This window comes from Melanotaenia boesemani, chromosome 13, assembly GCF_017639745.1.
Source record: "Melanotaenia boesemani isolate fMelBoe1 chromosome 13, fMelBoe1.pri, whole genome shotgun sequence".
In the NCBI taxonomy this organism is placed as follows: domain Eukaryota; kingdom Metazoa; phylum Chordata; class Actinopteri; order Atheriniformes; family Melanotaeniidae; genus Melanotaenia; species Melanotaenia boesemani.
In genome coordinates, this window is record NC_055694.1 from 21,133,534 (window position 1) to 21,150,874 (window position 17,341).

Here is a 17,341-nt window from a genome sequence, read left to right on the forward strand (position 1 = left end):
CAAAAAGGTGTGTAAAATACAAACTAATGTCTGATATCAATTTCATTCATGTTTAAATGATGACAAACACTTAAGTGCATAATTAAAGTATTTTGTTGTAAATATTTGGCACATTTTAGAAAACATTGGGGTAAGACAAACATGTGGATATGAAATGATGCCACAACAAATCACCCAAATAGTAAATTCCTTTATCGCTTTCTGTTTTTCATTTTATTTATTTTGCATCTACCTGTATATTTTTTTAAATGCACTACACCAAGAAAAGTAAAAATAACTTAAAATGCTTAGCTGCATAGCATGTAGCCAAACAGTACTATGACCTACCAATAAATTTGTGAAAAGGGTAATTTACCTTATATAAATGCTGATATAGTGTTACACAACAGTGATTATTCTGTCTACAAATGTTTGACCCATATAAGATTTTTAAGCACGTTTCTTAATATTTTTTGTTGTGGGAAGAAAATGCCAAATGTGTAACTGTTCGTTTGCAGCTGTTAGCCGTTAGCGTCGATTGAAACCGTTGGTCACGTGGTTAGTTTCCGGAGAGTCTGTGTTGTCGTGCTACAGCGGTGCTCTTGAACGGACCATCCTCATATTTGCTCCCGGGTAAGTTTCAGCTGTTATAACGTCACGTATTTCATTAACTTGTTCACATTCTATGCAAAATATGTAGATGGTTCGTTCGGTATTTAATCAGAGGACTAGTTTAGGTGCAGTTTATTGACTGCCTCTGTTTTGCAGCTCAGTTAGCAGTCACTACAGGGACAGAAGAGGAATGTCGCGCGGGTAAGTTTAAGAACCATGGATGTGTTTAAATGTTCTCGATTAAAATAAACGCATTCTTGTGTTTTGTTTTGCTTTGAATAAAATGTGCTACAGGAAAGTAAAGTTAAACGCCTTCATCCTTTAGTAGTACATCAAGTTTTACTGCTTCGTTCTTTGTGTGGGGACTGTGTATGTGTCGGCTGTTTTCTCCCACCACGTCGTTTTAACGCTGTTGTTCTCGCTCGTGTCACTGTTAACTGCTGGAAAACTGAAACCGCGTGTGTTCCAGAAGCAATTATACATTATACATTTCTGTGTTCTCGTATCAGTCACGTTAGCTCACTGTCTCTATCATTTACATGAAAAAGTGGTTAAAAACGCTTAATTTAAAACTAGCAGCAGGCATGCTCGTTGCGTTAGCGCATATACGCCACTGGAGGTGCGCTACTTCCTTTGCAAGTTTGCGATATCTTCGTGAGTTTGATACTTGCTAGTCGGGTAAGCTAGCTCGAAGTTTAAGTCAAATTAGAAAGACATTGCTATTCCTATTTGCCTACTAATCACACCAGATTTCTCATGAGGATGCTAATTATAAACTGGCTTTACGGGGACACACATTGTCAGACATTATAGACCAAATTGTATGACCCGATTTTATATCTCAATTTAAAGAAGTAAAGATGTAATTAAGAAGTATGCTAATCCAGCTACAGTACTGGAACTGTTATTACGTCTGTTGCATAAAGTGCTTACTGATGCTATACCAGTGTAATGAAAGAAGATGCCGTTACCGTAGTGTTGAATAAATTACATTGCCATAATAATAATTTAAAAAAAAGCTGCACCAGTTAATCAGATTTTTTTTAGCCATAGGTTATAGCACATTATGACCATTGCATTGGCTGAAATGTCTTTCATTTTGTTACCCTGAATTTTTGTTAATATTTATTATGTTATAGTATGACTGAGGTGAATGATATATCCAATGGGGCTGATTCAGATGTAGCAGAAAAAAGGGACGGTAAAGAGGGTCAAGTCAAATGGACCCAGGAAGAGGTAAATGGAAAAAAACTTTAAAAATGTTGCTTTTTATATGCTCATTAATCCAATTTGATCTTTTTCATTAGTGTCAGCTATATCAATTATGTACTTTGACTAAAACTTTCCTCCGGTGCACAGGATGAAAATCTTAAAATCCTGGTGAAGAATTTTGGAAAAAAAGATTGGAGCACCATTGCCAGTTTTTTTCCTGTAAGTTTTACGTAAAACAATATTAGCTAATAAAGAGACTGAATTGCTTCAGTTGAACTTTCTAAAACAGACAAAGCATTGTGACATTTCATCACTCATGTTGATAAACTTCTTAGATAAAGCTGACTGTCTTGGATGTTTTAGAGAATGTACTAAATGTGTTTACTTTTGCTTGGACAGGGGCGGACAGAAACGCAATGTATGCTTCGTTGGAAAAAATATCTCGATCCTGATTTAATCAAGGGATTTTGGTCCAAAGAGGAAGATGAAAAGGTAGGACGATTGAAAATGTTGAATAATTGCTGCAGGTTGTATAGTACATTTTTTTCAGGCGGATGAAGTAATTTTGAAAAAAAATATTGTTGATATTTAATCTCAGCAGCAACAAAAAGCTTCCTGAATTTAGACCACAGCACTTAACAACGTACGGTTCTGTTCAATGCACAGAAGTAGCATTCTGTTTTATTGTTTGTTTGTTTTTTGCTTTTTTTTTCTTGTAACATTTGTCATAATGTACTTTGATGGGTTGATTGTATGTCTGTAAAGATCAAACCTGTTTGCGCACACTTTTCTGCAGGTTTTTCTATTTTTCAAACATGCCACATGTACTGCACACGACAGATTACAAAAATCACGAGGGGAGCAACCAGCCAAAATGAACAGAGGCAGGGCTGCATATGAATTTTTTTCATTTCATTTAATAATTTATTCTCTCCCATCGCACACATAGGACAAATGGCAGACTGTAACAAGATATTTATCTCATTTCACAAAATGATATGGGATTAGATTAGCTTAAAATGCCTTTAATATTGTCCTTGCTATGTTTTTGCACATGTATTTGGTTCATGTAGATCACAGAACTGGTGGGCAAGTATGGCGTCAAAAGCTGGACTAAAGTTGCCAAGCACTTGAAGGGGAGGTTGGGGAAACAGTGTCGTGAGCGCTGGATTAACCACCTTGATCCAATGATCAAGAAGAGCAGCTGGACTGAGGAAGAGGATCTCATCGTCTATAAAGCCCATTCAGTTCTTGGCAACCGGTGGGCTGAGATTTCCAGGCTTCTCCCTGGAAGGTGAGTCCGTTAGAAGTGATTGATTCACTAAAGTTTAATGAGTTAGATTATGGGTAGTCAAATGATTTATTTATTTATTTGTTTGGGGGTATTTGTAACAACTTTTTACCAATTAAAATTTAATGTAATGATTTCTGAGTATTTGGATGCCTTTTGCAGATCAGATAACTCTGTGAAGAATCACTGGAACTCAACCATCAAACGCAAAGCAGAGTCGGGCTTGTTCAAAGAGCAAGCTAATGCTATTTCCCTTGATATTCAACAATTTGTGGATGAAGAGGTACAGTATATTGAGTTACATATGCTGTATTAGGCTAGTAATTTTCCACTTGGTAAATGTTTGGTAAATGCAGAAGCTGCTCTATATAGTGATTGTGAATTAATTATTATCCTTATCCTCACTGTTTTGTGATCAGCTTCTGTATAAAAATCTGTTATTTTTGTGGGTTTACATTATGTGTTGTGACAGGTGGACTTCATATGTGATGTTGTAATAGATGCTGATCCAGTGATGCCTGAAATGGTAAGTTTACAAGAGAAACTTTCTGATTTTTTTTTTTTTTTATAGTGGTTATACGAAACACTATTGTAGAAAAAATCCTAAATGTTTTGTTTGAAAATATTCCCACTGGCATCTTTGGTTTGTTGCAGGCCAGGTCTGAGAAAGCAAAGCTACAAAAGGAATATGAGAAAGCAAAACAGAAGCATGCTGTACAAAATTCGCAGTTTTTGGCATCAAGGGCAGATGTGTCCTCCCCTAGTCCCTCTTTGCCTCCCAGTTCAAGTTCCAGTCCGAGTTCTGGTGTTGCATCATCAACCATCCCAGTTGACCAAAAAAAGTTTGCTGATGCAGCACTGAGGATGATTGCGGAGGACATGCTGTCCCTTAGGTGATTTGTGCTTTTTATCGCTCTTGCTGTGTCTTCATTGGGATGTTTCTCAAAATTGTCAAGTTAGAAAAGTTTGTAAATTCCTACATTTAAAAAAGGAGAGAGAGAAAGAGACATTTATCTGCTCTCTTATCTTCACAGTTTTGTTGAAGGCACAGGCTTCAGATCATTCATGAGTACCATCAGTCCTGAGTACAACAAACTGTCCCAGCGCGCCATGGCCCTGCAGCTCTACAAGGATGTGGAAAGAACCATCAAGCCTCAGCTCATCCGTGACCTCAAAGCTTCCCTTGCCAAAACCAAAGATGGTGAAAAAGCCATTCATGTGACCTGTGATCTTTGGGCGGGTAATCAATCCCAACAAGCAGAAGGTCCGATCCTTGTTGTGCAACTCCATTTCATTAGTGATTCCTGGCAGATCTGTCGTCCTATTGTGGCTTTCCGTCACCTCAGCCACAAAAACCTCAGCACAGCCGTGGCAAAAGAGCTGGAGGGGGTGCTGCTGAGCTACGGCATCTTTCCTCATAGCATCGGCTACCTCTTTGCCAATCAGGCCAAAGAATTCCTTGCTGGAAACAATTTGTTTTGTGACTACAAGATTGTATGCTCATCTAACAAGGGAGAACCAGATGGAGAGGAAATCTTGGCATTTCTGTCAGATGAGATGTCAGAAACTGAGGTCCCATTTTCGAATCTACAGATTGGGACAAAGTCCATCTGTGTGGCCAAATCTTTGCAAATGGTGATCAAGGATGCCTTAAAAAATTCCAGAGTAGTTGAGAACTTGTTGTCCCAGGTCCACAATGTGGTTGCTTTCTTCAAGAGCAGCACCTACTGGAGTGAGGTAAAATAAATAATTACAGATGACAACTTTAAGTATGTTAACAGTGTTTTTTTCCCCTTCTCCAAAGGTTAACAATCAAAAGTCTGCACTTCTGTGATTAATGCACTCTCTTTGTAGATATAGAATTAGAATAGCACCTCAAGGATGAATTGCCTTAAACTGTTTTGTTTTTCTTTCATAGAGACTCAGTTTAATCTCCATTATTATAAATGCATCTATATTTAAGCATAATATCTACATTTGAGTCTGAGCTGTTGATAAATTCACAACTCAAACTTTATTGTTCACTAGCTTTTTCACATCTCTGTTGACATTGAACATTTTACTGGTTTTTGTCAGCAGTTATGGGGTAGGAAAAGTATCAGCAACAAAAATTTGTGGAGTTTTAGGACCTCTTGCATGTAGCTCATACAGTTTTACAGCAATGAGTTTAAAGAGATCTTAATTTCTATTACTTTTCAAAACCTTCTTTTTTTTCTTTCTTTTCTTTTCTTAAAGGTTTTGTCGAAGGAGTACAACGTCTCTTTGTGCCCATCCTCCAGTAATTGTCGCTGGAACTCCATGATGGTATCATTACGGCGAATGGTACAGGAAAGTACCTGGAGCACTGTCATGACTCTCCTGGCCCACGCTCGCATAGAGGCTACAGATGCAGCCAGTGCACCTCCACTGGTCATGGTAAAGAGGGAGCAAGTGGCTGACATTCTGGGTCTACTTGAGCCATTTGAGGAAGCTTTACATGTAAGATAGTATATTATTGAGAACTTTGGGGCTGCATTGGATTACTGAAAATATCTGAGAATATGAGGTTTTCTTTACTTTTCATTGGGCCACCTAATCAAGGAAGCAGTCTAAGATGAAATGTAAATAGGGCTGTGTCATTGCTTGTATAATTACCTTAATTTTAAATAATTAGGTGGCTTATATGGTGCTTAATATTTTTTTCTGTACTTTTGCCACAATTAGTCTGTTTCAATGTGTGATAAAAGTGGTTGGTAGAATACAATAACAATTATTTCTTAAAACCTAGGTCTTGCAAGGAAATGGTGTCACTATCTCTTTCATCATCCCCTCCCTAATTGGGCTTGATAAGGCCTTGGAGAGCCGTGCCACCAACTACACCCATTTTTGCAAGGCTCTGCGCACAGGCCTCAAGACACACTTCCAGTCTCTGACTCACCAGAAGGACATAATATTAGCTGCTGTTCTTGACCCAAGGATCAAATTGCAGGTACTGATTTTATCATAACATAGCTTTTTTTTATATTATCATTTCAAATGAATAGCCTTGATTTACATGGCATTTATTCCATGTAATTCAATAAGTTCCATAAGCTTTCTGTACAGCTATGAGTTTATACTCATTACTTCTAAGGAAAACATATTTGTATATCTACATTAAAAATGGGCGGCATGGCTCAGTGGATAGAGTGCTCATCATGTAGCCTGAGGATTGCAGGTTCGATCCTCGGCCTATCAAGCTCATGTTGGGGTGTCCCTGAGCAAGACACTGAACCCCAAATTGCTCCAGATGGGTTGTGGTTGACCGCCTTACATGACAGCTTCTGCCATCAGTGTGTGTGTGTGTGTGTGTGTGAGAGTGTGAGAGAGAGAGAATGGGTGAATGTGATGTATATTGTAAAGTGCTTCGGGTAAAAGCGCTATATAAATACTTACCATTTACCCAAATCAACACTTATACCATGCTGTCATCTTTTTTCCAGCCATTTTCTGATTCCAAGCCAGAAGCCCAGACCGAATTCTTAACCGCTCCTACCAAGCTTGAGGCTCATACTCTTCTAAAATCCTCATTAGATACCACAGAACAGTCTGCATATTCCCCTGTGGAGGTAGATAAAGAGCAGACAGACAGTGAGTTGACAGAAAAACAGGATGTTGGAGAAGAAAGCCAAGCTAGTGCAGTAATGGAGGCAACCGTTGACAACTCAGACGGCTGTAAAGAAGTCAGTGGGAATAACCTCAAACGCAAGTCCAGCTTTAGTGTCCTCCAGTCACCTACAAAGATGAAGAGGATGTCACAGCTTGATGTGTACTTATCTGAACCACTGTGGGAAAGCAACTACAACATTCAATACTGGAAATCAGCCCTTAGGTTCCCTCAGCTCCAAGACATTGCCAAGAAGCTGCTAGCAGCACCAGCCACTACTGGGGGCTTTGACCGGCTTTATCCAATGGCAGCATGTATTGTGAAAGCCAAGAGAAATCGCCTGCCACCTCACACCACAGAGAGACTGCTTCTGTACAAAAACTCTATAAAGGGAAAGGCTGATAAAAAGGCCAATGGGGTTGCTAAACACTAAAAGGTTGGGTTACAGCTTGGTCTCGTTTTGCTATCCAGAACCAGTAAACAGAAAATATGTACTGTTTGCTCCAAGTACTTCTACTTTAGAATAAGATGACTAAGTGTAAGTGTTCATAATGAAATGCTGTTTTTTATTCCTATTGTACAAAATAGACTACATTTCAATAACAATGAATAAAAATTTGTAAGTTATCTATACAACACTTAAGCATTTGGCCCACTTTTTTCTTAACATTATATTGAACCATTTTATGTACCTGATTGAGTTTAAACCTTAATCTGTAACGTTTATACACCTCTGCTTGCATGCTATCAAAACAGAAAACTATGTTAGAGCCCTTTTTTTAGAATTGGGAGAAATACAGAAATGGAAGATTTTTTTTAAGGTAGAATATTTCAAGTGTGTGCCTCATCAGTGGAAACATGTTAGTTTGCATTTCCATCTGTATTTAAATGAATTGTACAATTTACAAAACTTTTTCCCCTTTCCTTTCTGTTAATTGTAAGCTACGTACTGTATGTCAAATGTAATCTCAGATGTAGTTTCTTCGGACACTAGCTAAAACGTTGAAACTATTTTTCAGATTTCTGTAACATTATTGTCATATTAGTTTTTTCTGGATGTTTGCGTTACTTGACAACATTTAAATGCAGTAATGATAGTTCATATTGTGCAGATGGACATCATGGTTCCTCACATGAGAATATAAAGGGAGTATATTTCTATTAAATAAAGCCGTTTTGTCTATTTCTTGTGTTTGTGGGCCACAGTTTTCATTTATTGAAGTCCTGATTTTTGTTGTGTCACTCCACTGTATAGATGTAAGTTTAAAAAATAGCGACTGTAAATGAGCAAATTACTTTTTAAACAATTATTTTGACACCAAGATGACAATCAGTTGAGTGCTGATCAGAAACTAATTTCCCAGTTGTCTGTGATTGGCTGTTAGGGACGATACGTCACACGATGCATCAGCTTGTACTTCCGGGGTCACGCACCTACTATTCACGTGTGTGGTTGAAAAACAAGCTGTTGAGATAAAAGTAACGAACTTAGTTGGCTTCCATCTTTTAAAGCTAAAGAAGGGGATGGAGCTTCGCCTGGATGAGGAATGTGTTAGTAGAATTTTCTAAAACGAAGGAACAACTAACCAACTAGCAAGATATTGTGGTGTTTTGGCTAGCTAGGTTTCCGCCATGGCTCTTTACATAAAAGCTGCTGAGATCCTGGAGAAAGCCGAGAAGAAACAGGGCGCTTTGAAAACGTTGGTTTATGAAAGTAACTTTAAGAACATCAAACAGCTGTTTGCTTTGGTTTGTGAGACGCAGAAGTTTTCTTCCATCCTGCAGGAGATTATTGAGTCCACCAAACTGCTCAAGCACACAAAGCTGAAGATGCACATGGCTAAGGTGCTGGCCTACGACATGTTGATGGGCCAGGGGGTGAAGTGCGGAGGTTCTTGGAAAGCAATGATGATGAAACATCGTCCAAGGCTGCAGGCAGAGTTGGCTCGCATGAAGGTGAAACGGAAAGTCAGCAGAAATGAAGACCTTCTCCCAGCCAGCGCTCAGCAGTCCGCAAAGGACCAGTTGCCCAGGTATGTGCGAGTGAACACTCTGAAGACCACTGTGGAGGATGTTGTGGACTACTTCAAAAGGGACGGCTTCTCCTACCAGGGACAAGCCCTCAGGTTGGATGATTTAAGTATGAAAAAGAAGGACTTTGTGGGGGATCTGCACCTACCAGAACTGTTGGTTTTTTCCCCTAAAGCAGACTTCCATGACCACTTTCTGTATAAAGCAGGTCACATCATTCTGCAGGACAAAGCCAGTTGCCTTCCTGCCTATCTCCTCAACCCTCCACCTGGTAGTCATGTCATTGATGCTTGTGCAGCTCCTGGCAACAAAACAAGCCACCTGGCAGCCATCATGAAGAACAAAGGCAGGCTGTTTGCCTTTGATTTGGATGCCAAGCGTTTGGCTACCATGTCGACTCTGCTGCTCAGAGCAGGGGTTTTGTGTCAGCAGCTGGCCAACCAAGACTTTCTGAAGGTGGACCCTGTCAGCCCACAGTATAAAGATGTTGAATATATCCTCTTGGATCCCTCCTGCAGTGGATCAGGTAACCAGTCCACATTGTGAAGATGATACAGAAAAAGTTTATTTATTTTGTACTTTTTTTTTATTTGACTTTTTAAAAAATCACCAGTCTTTGTACAAGTAAGTGTAGTATGCAAATCAGAAACCCGTTTACATCCCACAGGTTTACTCTTTCTCATATCCATGCATGTGATGGATTCCTCAAAAATGATAATGCATTGAAAACTTAAAAATAATATCTTCAGCATTACTGTAACCTATGTGTGACGTTCAGGTATGGTGTGCCTGCGGGACAACACCTCTGCTGACCAGGAGAAGGACCAGGCTCGTCTAGCGTCCTTGGCCTCCTTCCAGCTGCGCTGCCTGAACCATGGCCTCAGGTTCCCTCGCCTGAAGCGTCTCGTCTACTCCACCTGCTCCATCCATAGCCAGGAAAACGAGGAAGTCATAACTGCCTGTCTGCAGCAGAACCCCAGTTTTAGGTAGCAGTAACCCAGTTTGAATAGTGCAAAATAAAACTTTGCCTTTTCTAAATGTGTTTTGTTTGTTACTGTACAGATCCTTATACTGCATACCTGTATGTTTGCAACTTTTATTTTTTGGCTGTGTCATTCTTTTGCTGTTTTTATTCCCTGTTAGTTCCACTAGAAAACTACCCATGAAAGAACCACTCCCTGTAATTTTGTTGGAACTTTTACACAAATATTTTGGTTTAATCTCCCTTAGGTTGGTTCCTCTTCTTCCTCAGTGGCCTGAACGTGGTCGGGAGCCGCTCTCAAAGTGTTTGCGTGCTAGCACCACCAACACCCGTACGCATGGCTTCTTCGTTGCTCTGCTGGAAAAATGCAGTGAAGTTGGGAGTTCAATGCAGGACCCTGTTGTGCAGATAAGGTGAATACTTGTCTGCCATGTAGTTATTATTTTATCACCTTTAATATTCTTTTCAGAATAATCTTTTTTTTTTAAGTTGAGAAATTACTGTTTGATAAATGACAAAAGTTGCTTTATTATTTATTACATGACATCTGTGTATTTGGTCACTGTAGGATGAGTAAGTTGACCGTTTATATTCTCTACCACAGTGAAGTCGGGGCAACACTTCCTGCTCTCCTTGCCATTGAGAAGAGACCTGCAGCTTCAGAAGAAGAATCTGACGCCTCAGATACAGAGGACAGACTGACACCTGCAGCAGGACAGACAAACAGTGCACCCAGCAAAAAGAAGAGGAGGAAGAGAAAGAAAAAGAAGAAGGCAGCAACAGCAGAGTGAAATTTAAGATCAGACTGTAGCAGCATGTTGAAATGAGTGAATGTGCTGCTGTTTTCTAACAGAGATAGATGGAATATAAATGAGAAGTAAAAATACTCGATTACCACTCACATTTCTGTGCCTAGTTTTTGTTTGGTGTTGTGTTTTCTTGTTTAGAGATTTAGTTTTTATTTTTCCCCAAATTTTCAGTTCAGTTCTGAATGTGTCCAGCAGGGGGCAGCAGTCAATCCGCTGAACGACGGTTGCATTTCCGGTCTAACATCGGCAGTTATTGGTTAAGAAAGTCGCCTGTTTTGTAAGCGTTACGCAAAATCTTTTGTAACTCTTGGATGTGGAATTACGTCAAACTATTTCTCGTGCAAGAGTAGTGACTTGTGACTCTGTATGCCGGCTTTATTAGAGGTGCCAATCAGATGAAACACAAAGTAAGTTACTTCGTTAATTTCTGCAGATGTCCTTGTGGTCTTTATATCTGCTAATGCATGAAGCTGATTCTGTGTGCAATGGTATGAAGAGTAAAAGTGTGATTTTTGTCCTTGTATCCACAATGTCAAAAGTAAGTGTCTTCCTCCGACCATACAGCAGGATGTCTACGGTACCCAAAGTGTCTTTGGCCGGGGGTCTGGAGGTCTGCCGGATCCTGAATGGGATGTGGCAGGTGTCCGGAGCGCACGGAGCGGTGAATAAAACCAGGGCAGGTAAACAAAATCACAAACTTATTGGAAATATAAAAGACTAGCTGAACATCTCGGTGTTGCATTAAAATGAAAACACTTTTTAAAATTCTTTCCTCTATTTTATATCAATAATTTACATCTTTGTGTAATTTACTACAGTGAGTGGAAATACCCAGGGCAGGGATTAAATGATATATTTAAAGATTTAATAAAGGATACATGGATAATTTGCACATTTATGTTATCTGAGAATGCAAAAAGACATATCGGGTATATCCTCTGTCATTACATACTTACAGTATCTGTACTCAAAACGTGTTACTAACTGCTGTTTCCCTCACATTTCTCCAGCTGAAGCCATGCAGGCCTATGTAGATGCTGGTCTGACCACATTTGACATGGCAGACATATATGGACCTGCAGAGGAAATATTTGGACTGTTCAACAGCCAGGTGGACACACACTTTTCAGACAACTAAAAAAAAAGATATTTTAAAACAGAAGTTTAACCATCCCGCTAATATGAGTTAAAATTTGACATAAAATTGAATCCCTAACTTCTGGTATAATGAAGTTTATTAAAACTGGTGTTTCACTGTGTATTTGTGTATCTAAGATAAAGAATTAGAGACCGTAGGGAAACAGGCAGACTAGCTAACATTTTGTAGCGTTAGAACACAAGACTAATGTTGCAGGGTGTTACAGAGTTTAATAATTTAAGCCTTATATTTTTATTAAAAAATGTACAAATATATCAAATGTTTAAACTGGGGCATTAATACCACTGTTTTTGATCACACCTTCTTTTGATGTCTCTGTGTATATCAGTTTTTTCCATTACCTGCAGTTAAGTTGGGTATTGCCAACATTATATATGAATGAAAACTGTTGAATATAAGTAACTGTGCTGAAAGTATATACAGTGAAAGTATTTTAGTTCATACAGGAAAAAAAACAGGATATATGTGCATGCTTTGAAATAATTATCAGTGAGAACACAAAACTGTAAACACATGAAAATAATCAATTATAGTGGAATAAAAATATGGTAAATTTAGCTAGTTTTGTAAGATTTTTAATATATCTATCTCATCTTTAGCTGAAATCCTCTGGCAATGTTGCCCCAGCTCTGCAAGGTTTGACTAAATTTGTGCCAAGAACAGGACCAATGGAGCGCAAGGTGAGCCGATAATTTTGCTTCATGCTTATAACTGCGTAGCTGGTGTTATCCACCAGAGTGCACTGTAATTCTTCACAAAGAACCAAAGCATCTCGTCTGGTCTACATATGTGACTTGAAAATTTCCATTAGTGATGTTTAATGTCTTGTATTCTTAAATACAGAAAAATTAACATAAAAAACATTCATATGTTGCAGCTGTGCACAATAAAGAGGATTTACATTGGCCAGTGATATGTTGGGGATTAGACATTGTTTTCAAATTCATCAATCAAAATTTTGTCAGCCTCAAAAACCAAGTGCTGCTCAGGCTCCACTTAAGGCTTTGTTTCTATTGATGTTTGCAGAGACTAAAACAAAGGCCGCTCATTAAACTAGTTTCCTTTTTTTTTTTATTACCACAGTCAGTTTTGTTGCTGTAAGTAGAAACAGGCTCTGACCTGTTTCTGTGTGCAGGTGGTGGAGAAGGCATTGCAGCGCTCCATGACCCGAATGCAGGTGGACACTCTGGACTGTGTTCAGTTTCACTGGTGGGACTATAGCGACATGAGATATCTGGACGCACTGGGACACCTGTCTGACCTGCAGCAGGAAGGACTTATCTGTAAGTACACCATAAGGTTTCATACATGCTATCGGCATGTGTAGGTAGATGGTTGACCAGGCTGACATGGAGAAATTATTGTACATTTAAAGGTATTCAACTCTTTCTGATAATTGCTTATTATAGAAATACTGTAATTCTTGATGGTTTTTATTCATGTAACTTTTAAAAACAAACGCTGGCTGCAGTGCTTTACATTTAAGGTGGTGAAGAAAATAAAAAAATAGTCATTGTCAGTAAAATAAACCTACATAAAGATCCACTTTGCTAGCAGCTTTCAGTCCCGGTCTTTAAGGAGATATTATGATATATTATTAGATAATATATATGATTGAAAGGTGGAGTTTAGGGATTTCATCCTGTTCAGTGCTTTTCTCAAGTTAAAAATTAATTACCTTGATTGATCTCAACTTATTTCTCAACAAATGTTTTTTAATGTCCTTATCAGGAGCAGAGTCATTGCAATAAAATAAGTATAAAAACTTTTCCCAACGTTCCCTATATGCCAAACCAAGAAAGCGAAGCGGCAGATTCACAATTAATTTTGACAGTGAAAGCTATGACTCAATTCACAGTGAATGAGGAGTGAGACTGGTAAAGTCTTAAACGCATTTGTGTGAACTGCACCCAAATATTCACACATTCTGAAGGCAGCACAGTTAGTTTCATCTGAGGAAAAACACAAACTGTGATTGTGTCTTTATTGTTGATCCCTGTAATGCAGAATCCCAAATCATCTTCATTCCCCAGGTGAGCTCGCCCTTACGAACTTTGACACCCAGAGATTGGAGGAGATCACTAACAAAGGCATCCGCATCTCCAGCAACCAGGTAACGCATCCCCTCTACATGCTAGTGCTGGGCTACTGCAGTTACAGTCCGTAAACCTTGACTCTTATGTTTGCTGCCTGTGCAGGTTCAGTACTCTCTGATTGACCAGCGACCTGCGGTGAGGATGGAGCAGTTCTGTCTGGCAAACAACATCAAGCTCTTGACTTATGGGACGCTGGGTGAGATTCTTCTTGCATCAGTTGGATTATTTTAAATACACGACTGTTACTCCAGTCTAACTACTACAACCGTATATACTAAATGTTTAATAATGTAATGCGCTCTCACTGTTCTGTGTATATGTGTAAAATGGTGGTCTTCTAAGATGGAGTCAGTTGGCATGACAACACATCCTCTCTTACACTTTGACTCCTTTTTCTCCCTTTTTTTATTAACCTTTCTCTCCCTCCTGCATCCTATGCTGAACTATCTCATTGCGGTCACCTCTCCTCACCCCGCTCATCTTGTTTTGTCATTTGACATTTTCTTCCATCCCCTTTACACCTCCCATCACTCAGCCCAGTATATTACCTCCTCATAACCGCTCCTCCATCCCTTTTTACTCTCTTAGCTGGTGGTCTGCTCTCTGACCGTTATCTGGGGAGTGCGGAGCCCAAGTCCAGGGCGGAGCTCTACACCGCCTCCCTCTCCAAGTACAAGAACATGATAGACACCTGGGGTGGATGGAGTCTCTTCCAGGACCTCCTCATAACCTTGGAAACCATTGCCAAGAGACATGACTGCTCAGTGGCTAGCGTGGCAACGCGTTATGTGCTGGACCGCCCTGCAGTGGGCGGGGTCATCGTGGGTTGCCGGCTTGGCATCGCTGGGGCGGAGCAGCACATCAGTGATAGTCTGTGTAGCTGCAGCCCTGACCTCAAGCTGATGGCAGAAGATCACGTCGCCATTGAAGCAGTGACACGGCGCTCCAGGGACCTCATGGCGCTCATCGGAGACTGTGGGGATGAGTACAGGAACTGAAGGGGGAGGGGTGGACTGACTGACTGGATGTGGCAGATCAGTGAGGAGGAGGAGGAGTGCAGCCACATAACAGAAAAATAAATTCTGACTTCTGATATTTTCATTTTAACTTTTTTTTGCAAATTTTTATGAATTTTATTGTTTTTATTAAATATTGTAAAACAAGTTTTTTTTTTTTTACTCTTACATGTTAGTGATTTTTAGAAGCCTCATTCAGGCGTGAATATGGCCGCAATGAAACGCACAAACCTAAAAATGTTTAATTGTTTAGCATTTGTGAAAAGCAGAGAATGCATACAGTTAATGAATTGTCTGCTTAATGTTTAATTTAATATTAAATTAGTAACTACCTTACAATGATGAGGATGTGTAAAGGTGAGAGGTTTTGTTCATTTTTTTTCTTTTTCTTTTTTTCTTTTGCCTGTGTACTTATTAAATTAATTTTTAAACAGTCACAAAAACATTTTTTTCAGTCAACTCTTTTCTGTCTAGCCATGGCAGAGTCCTGGAGGAACAGTCTTCATTGAGTTTTCATCATTATCATGATAACATAGCATGTTCCAACTTAATACTAGCAGCCTAAAGTCCTTGTATTTTTTTTTTTATTATTAAAATGTTTATTGCAGTTTAAATGTTCTGAGCTTTTAAAATGATTAGAAGTACTTTAAGATAAATGCACATTGATATTCCTTTGTGTCTGAAAAATAAGCCATGAGGTCAAGTGTCTGTGCAATGCAGGGCGGGGACTCGGCGAAGTGGAAGAAAGTGGAGAATCCTGTAGCTTTCACAATGTCTGTAGGCCCAGAAAGCGAGAAAGTAATGCAGCACGCACACATATGCAAAGTAAATGCTAAGCTTCCATGACTGAATAAGATTAATTTGCAGAGACACAACCTGCCTGTAATAATTGGTAACTGACAAACTAATCTTATCTGTGTTGTTTTATTGACTGAGCTTAAAATGGGTGTTTTAATGTACAGTACAGGCTGCATGCAGCAATTCAATGTCCACACTTCTCTGTCTGTGCTTTAATGTTGATCCATTTGCACAAAAAAATGTGTTTCAATGGAGTACATGAAGCAGAAATTTGGTTTGACAGGAGGCGTGTCTGGCTGTGCATTAGCGAAGAAGAATCCATATGACAGATTGACAGATACATAGACAGAAGCTTGGATGGCAGACAAACAAAAGCACCCAGGGTGTGTGTGTGTGTGTGTGTGTGTTAATGCACCTATGTTGTATGAACACACATACTAACCCTTACATCTGCACACGCAATCTGTCAGAGCATTCACTTTTCTCCCTCTCACACCCGCAGCTGACACTGTCAAACACCAGACAGACCCCTGCTGTGCTATAGGATTTGGGTCAAAGGTTGTGCTGGATATCTCATCCAATATTCTAAGGTCCCTCTTACCAGCTGGAGTTTGGTGTACAGTTCAGTGTGGTACTATGAAGTACAGAAAGAACAAAAGTCATCTCAAGGCGTTTTACATTAAGGGAACTCAAGATCAACTCTTTATTTATCTAAGTGATTTAAGTTTTTCTGCTATTTCAGATTACTTCTAGGTCAGGTATTATGAATGCATTTAGTTAAACAAGTCAAAAGTTACATCATTTACGCTTGTTCTCATCCTAATGTAAGAGCTACTGAGGATGACTTTTGCAAGATATTTATGTTTAGTCATTGTACTTACAGATCATGAAGCTCATATGTGAAAGCTTTTAATTGCAAGGCCCAGTTTGACAAAACTTGAATTAAAGGACAAACATTTGTCAAACTGTTTAAAATGACACATGTATGTTTCTTGGCATCTTGAATGTGCCTCCGCAGGTACCAACTGCAGCCTGTGTAAATCTTTCAACAGGCTTTTCAATTATAAATACGCATTAAATATACAGCACGCACAGCAGCCGTGAGCTTGTATGATCCTACAGACTTCAGCCAGTCACCAGGACACTTAACTAACGCATACACATACCGCAAGAGGTGGGGCTCAGCTCCACATTAAATAGACTTGACCTCATCACATATGATCACATGTGAGGACATATCTGCTGACAATGCTCTTCAGCTCTAGACAGAGATGGTTGTAAACATGTTTAAGGTTGTTGTCTTCACTGGAAAAACAACCTTTTCATATGGCAATTGTTTAAACTGCAGATTAAAGTGTTGCTATTTATATCTTATTTGTAAAAATCACACAATGTTTTCATGTGTACACAGGAAATATTATGGATATATACTGTCGCATAACAGCAGGCAGCTAATCCAACACCACATATGCACACTGTAAGCGTTTGAAATATCAAAATGACTTTCACACATCCTTTAATTAAAGACCTGTTTCCTAACAGGCATTTTAACTAGACCTGTTGGTTTGACAGGGCTTTTCTTTTTATGGAAATAGCATGGTCTCCCTCTGAGTCTTCTCCAGATGATTCAGCTTCCTCTGGACAATTAAGGGTGTACCCCATCTCTTACCCAATTTCAGCCGCCAGCAACTCATTACATAGCAACAGTGAGCAATCTATGCAAAACACCAG

General features: G+C 39.3%; 3 protein-coding genes across 6 annotated transcripts; all 3 read left to right on the forward strand.

Annotated features, from left to right (window-relative positions):
* The first annotated feature begins 517 nt into the window (after window positions 1–517).
* On the forward strand, window positions 518–7,902 carry mybl2a (v-myb avian myeloblastosis viral oncogene homolog-like 2a). Of its 2 annotated transcripts, XM_042003419.1 has the most exons (13): window positions 518–612; window positions 748–792; window positions 1,731–1,827; window positions 1,951–2,022; window positions 2,203–2,295; window positions 2,877–3,097; window positions 3,257–3,377; window positions 3,567–3,620; window positions 3,749–3,987; window positions 4,129–4,831; window positions 5,330–5,572; window positions 5,862–6,062; window positions 6,556–7,902. In XM_042003419.1, exons 2-13 carry the CDS (start codon window positions 782–784, stop codon window positions 7,150–7,152), a joined length of 2,652 nt encoding a protein of 883 aa, XP_041859353.1. In that variant the 5' UTR covers window positions 518–612; window positions 748–781; the 3' UTR covers window positions 7,153–7,902. The 2 variants fall into 2 exon arrangements, with proteins under 2 accessions (XP_041859353.1, XP_041859355.1); XM_042003421.1 differs by lacking the exon at window positions 748–792.
* A 217-nt stretch (window positions 7,903–8,119) lies between these two features.
* nsun5 (NOP2/Sun RNA methyltransferase 5) lies at window positions 8,120–10,655 on the forward strand. Its single transcript, XM_042003426.1, has 4 exons — window positions 8,120–9,276; window positions 9,529–9,736; window positions 9,981–10,145; window positions 10,337–10,655. The coding sequence occupies exons 1-4, from the start codon at window positions 8,352–8,354 to the stop codon at window positions 10,521–10,523; spliced, it is 1,485 nt and encodes a 494-aa protein (XP_041859360.1). The 5' UTR covers window positions 8,120–8,351; the 3' UTR covers window positions 10,524–10,655.
* A 46-nt stretch (window positions 10,656–10,701) lies between these two features.
* LOC121651323 (uncharacterized oxidoreductase At1g06690, chloroplastic-like) lies at window positions 10,702–15,748 on the forward strand. Of its 3 annotated transcripts, none has more exons than XM_042003429.1 (8): window positions 10,702–10,948; window positions 11,081–11,221; window positions 11,552–11,652; window positions 12,300–12,380; window positions 12,836–12,983; window positions 13,734–13,813; window positions 13,899–13,992; window positions 14,385–15,748. In XM_042003429.1, the coding sequence occupies exons 2-8, from the start codon at window positions 11,110–11,112 to the stop codon at window positions 14,792–14,794; spliced, it is 1,026 nt and encodes a 341-aa protein (XP_041859363.1). In that variant the 5' UTR covers window positions 10,702–10,948; window positions 11,081–11,109; the 3' UTR covers window positions 14,795–15,748. The 3 variants fall into 3 exon arrangements, with proteins under 3 accessions (XP_041859363.1, XP_041859362.1, XP_041859361.1); XM_042003428.1 differs by having other exon boundaries at window positions 11,106–11,221; XM_042003427.1 differs by having other exon boundaries at window positions 10,702–11,221.
* Window positions 15,749–17,341: the final 1,593 nt, after the last annotated feature.

What these genes read in the sequence shown, in the direction of transcription:
- mybl2a (XM_042003419.1), top strand. An exon ending in TCCAGGCTTCTCCCTGGAAG is followed by an intron (nt 3,098 to 3,256) that starts GTGAGTCCGTTA and finishes TGCCTTTTGCAG; the next exon opens with ATCAGATAACTCTGTGAAGA. An exon ending in ACCCAAGGATCAAATTGCAG is followed by an intron (nt 6,063 to 6,555) that starts GTACTGATTTTA and finishes TCTTTTTTCCAG; the next exon opens with CCATTTTCTGATTCCAAGCC.
- LOC121651323 (XM_042003427.1), top strand. Translation starts at nt 10,975, where the DNA reads ATGTCCTTGTGGTCTTTATATCTGCTAATGCATGAAGCTGATTCTGTG. An exon ending in GGTGAATAAAACCAGGGCAG is followed by an intron (nt 11,222 to 11,551) that starts GTAAACAAAATC and finishes ACATTTCTCCAG; the next exon opens with CTGAAGCCATGCAGGCCTAT. An exon ending in TCCGCATCTCCAGCAACCAG is followed by an intron (nt 13,814 to 13,898) that starts GTAACGCATCCC and finishes CTGCCTGTGCAG; the next exon opens with GTTCAGTACTCTCTGATTGA.
- nsun5 (XM_042003426.1), top strand. Translation starts at nt 8,352, where the DNA reads ATGGCTCTTTACATAAAAGCTGCTGAGATCCTGGAGAAAGCCGAGAAG. An exon ending in TCCCTCCTGCAGTGGATCAG is followed by an intron (nt 9,277 to 9,528) that starts GTAACCAGTCCA and finishes TGTGACGTTCAG; the next exon opens with GTATGGTGTGCCTGCGGGAC. An exon ending in CAGCAGAACCCCAGTTTTAG is followed by an intron (nt 9,737 to 9,980) that starts GTAGCAGTAACC and finishes AATCTCCCTTAG; the next exon opens with GTTGGTTCCTCTTCTTCCTC.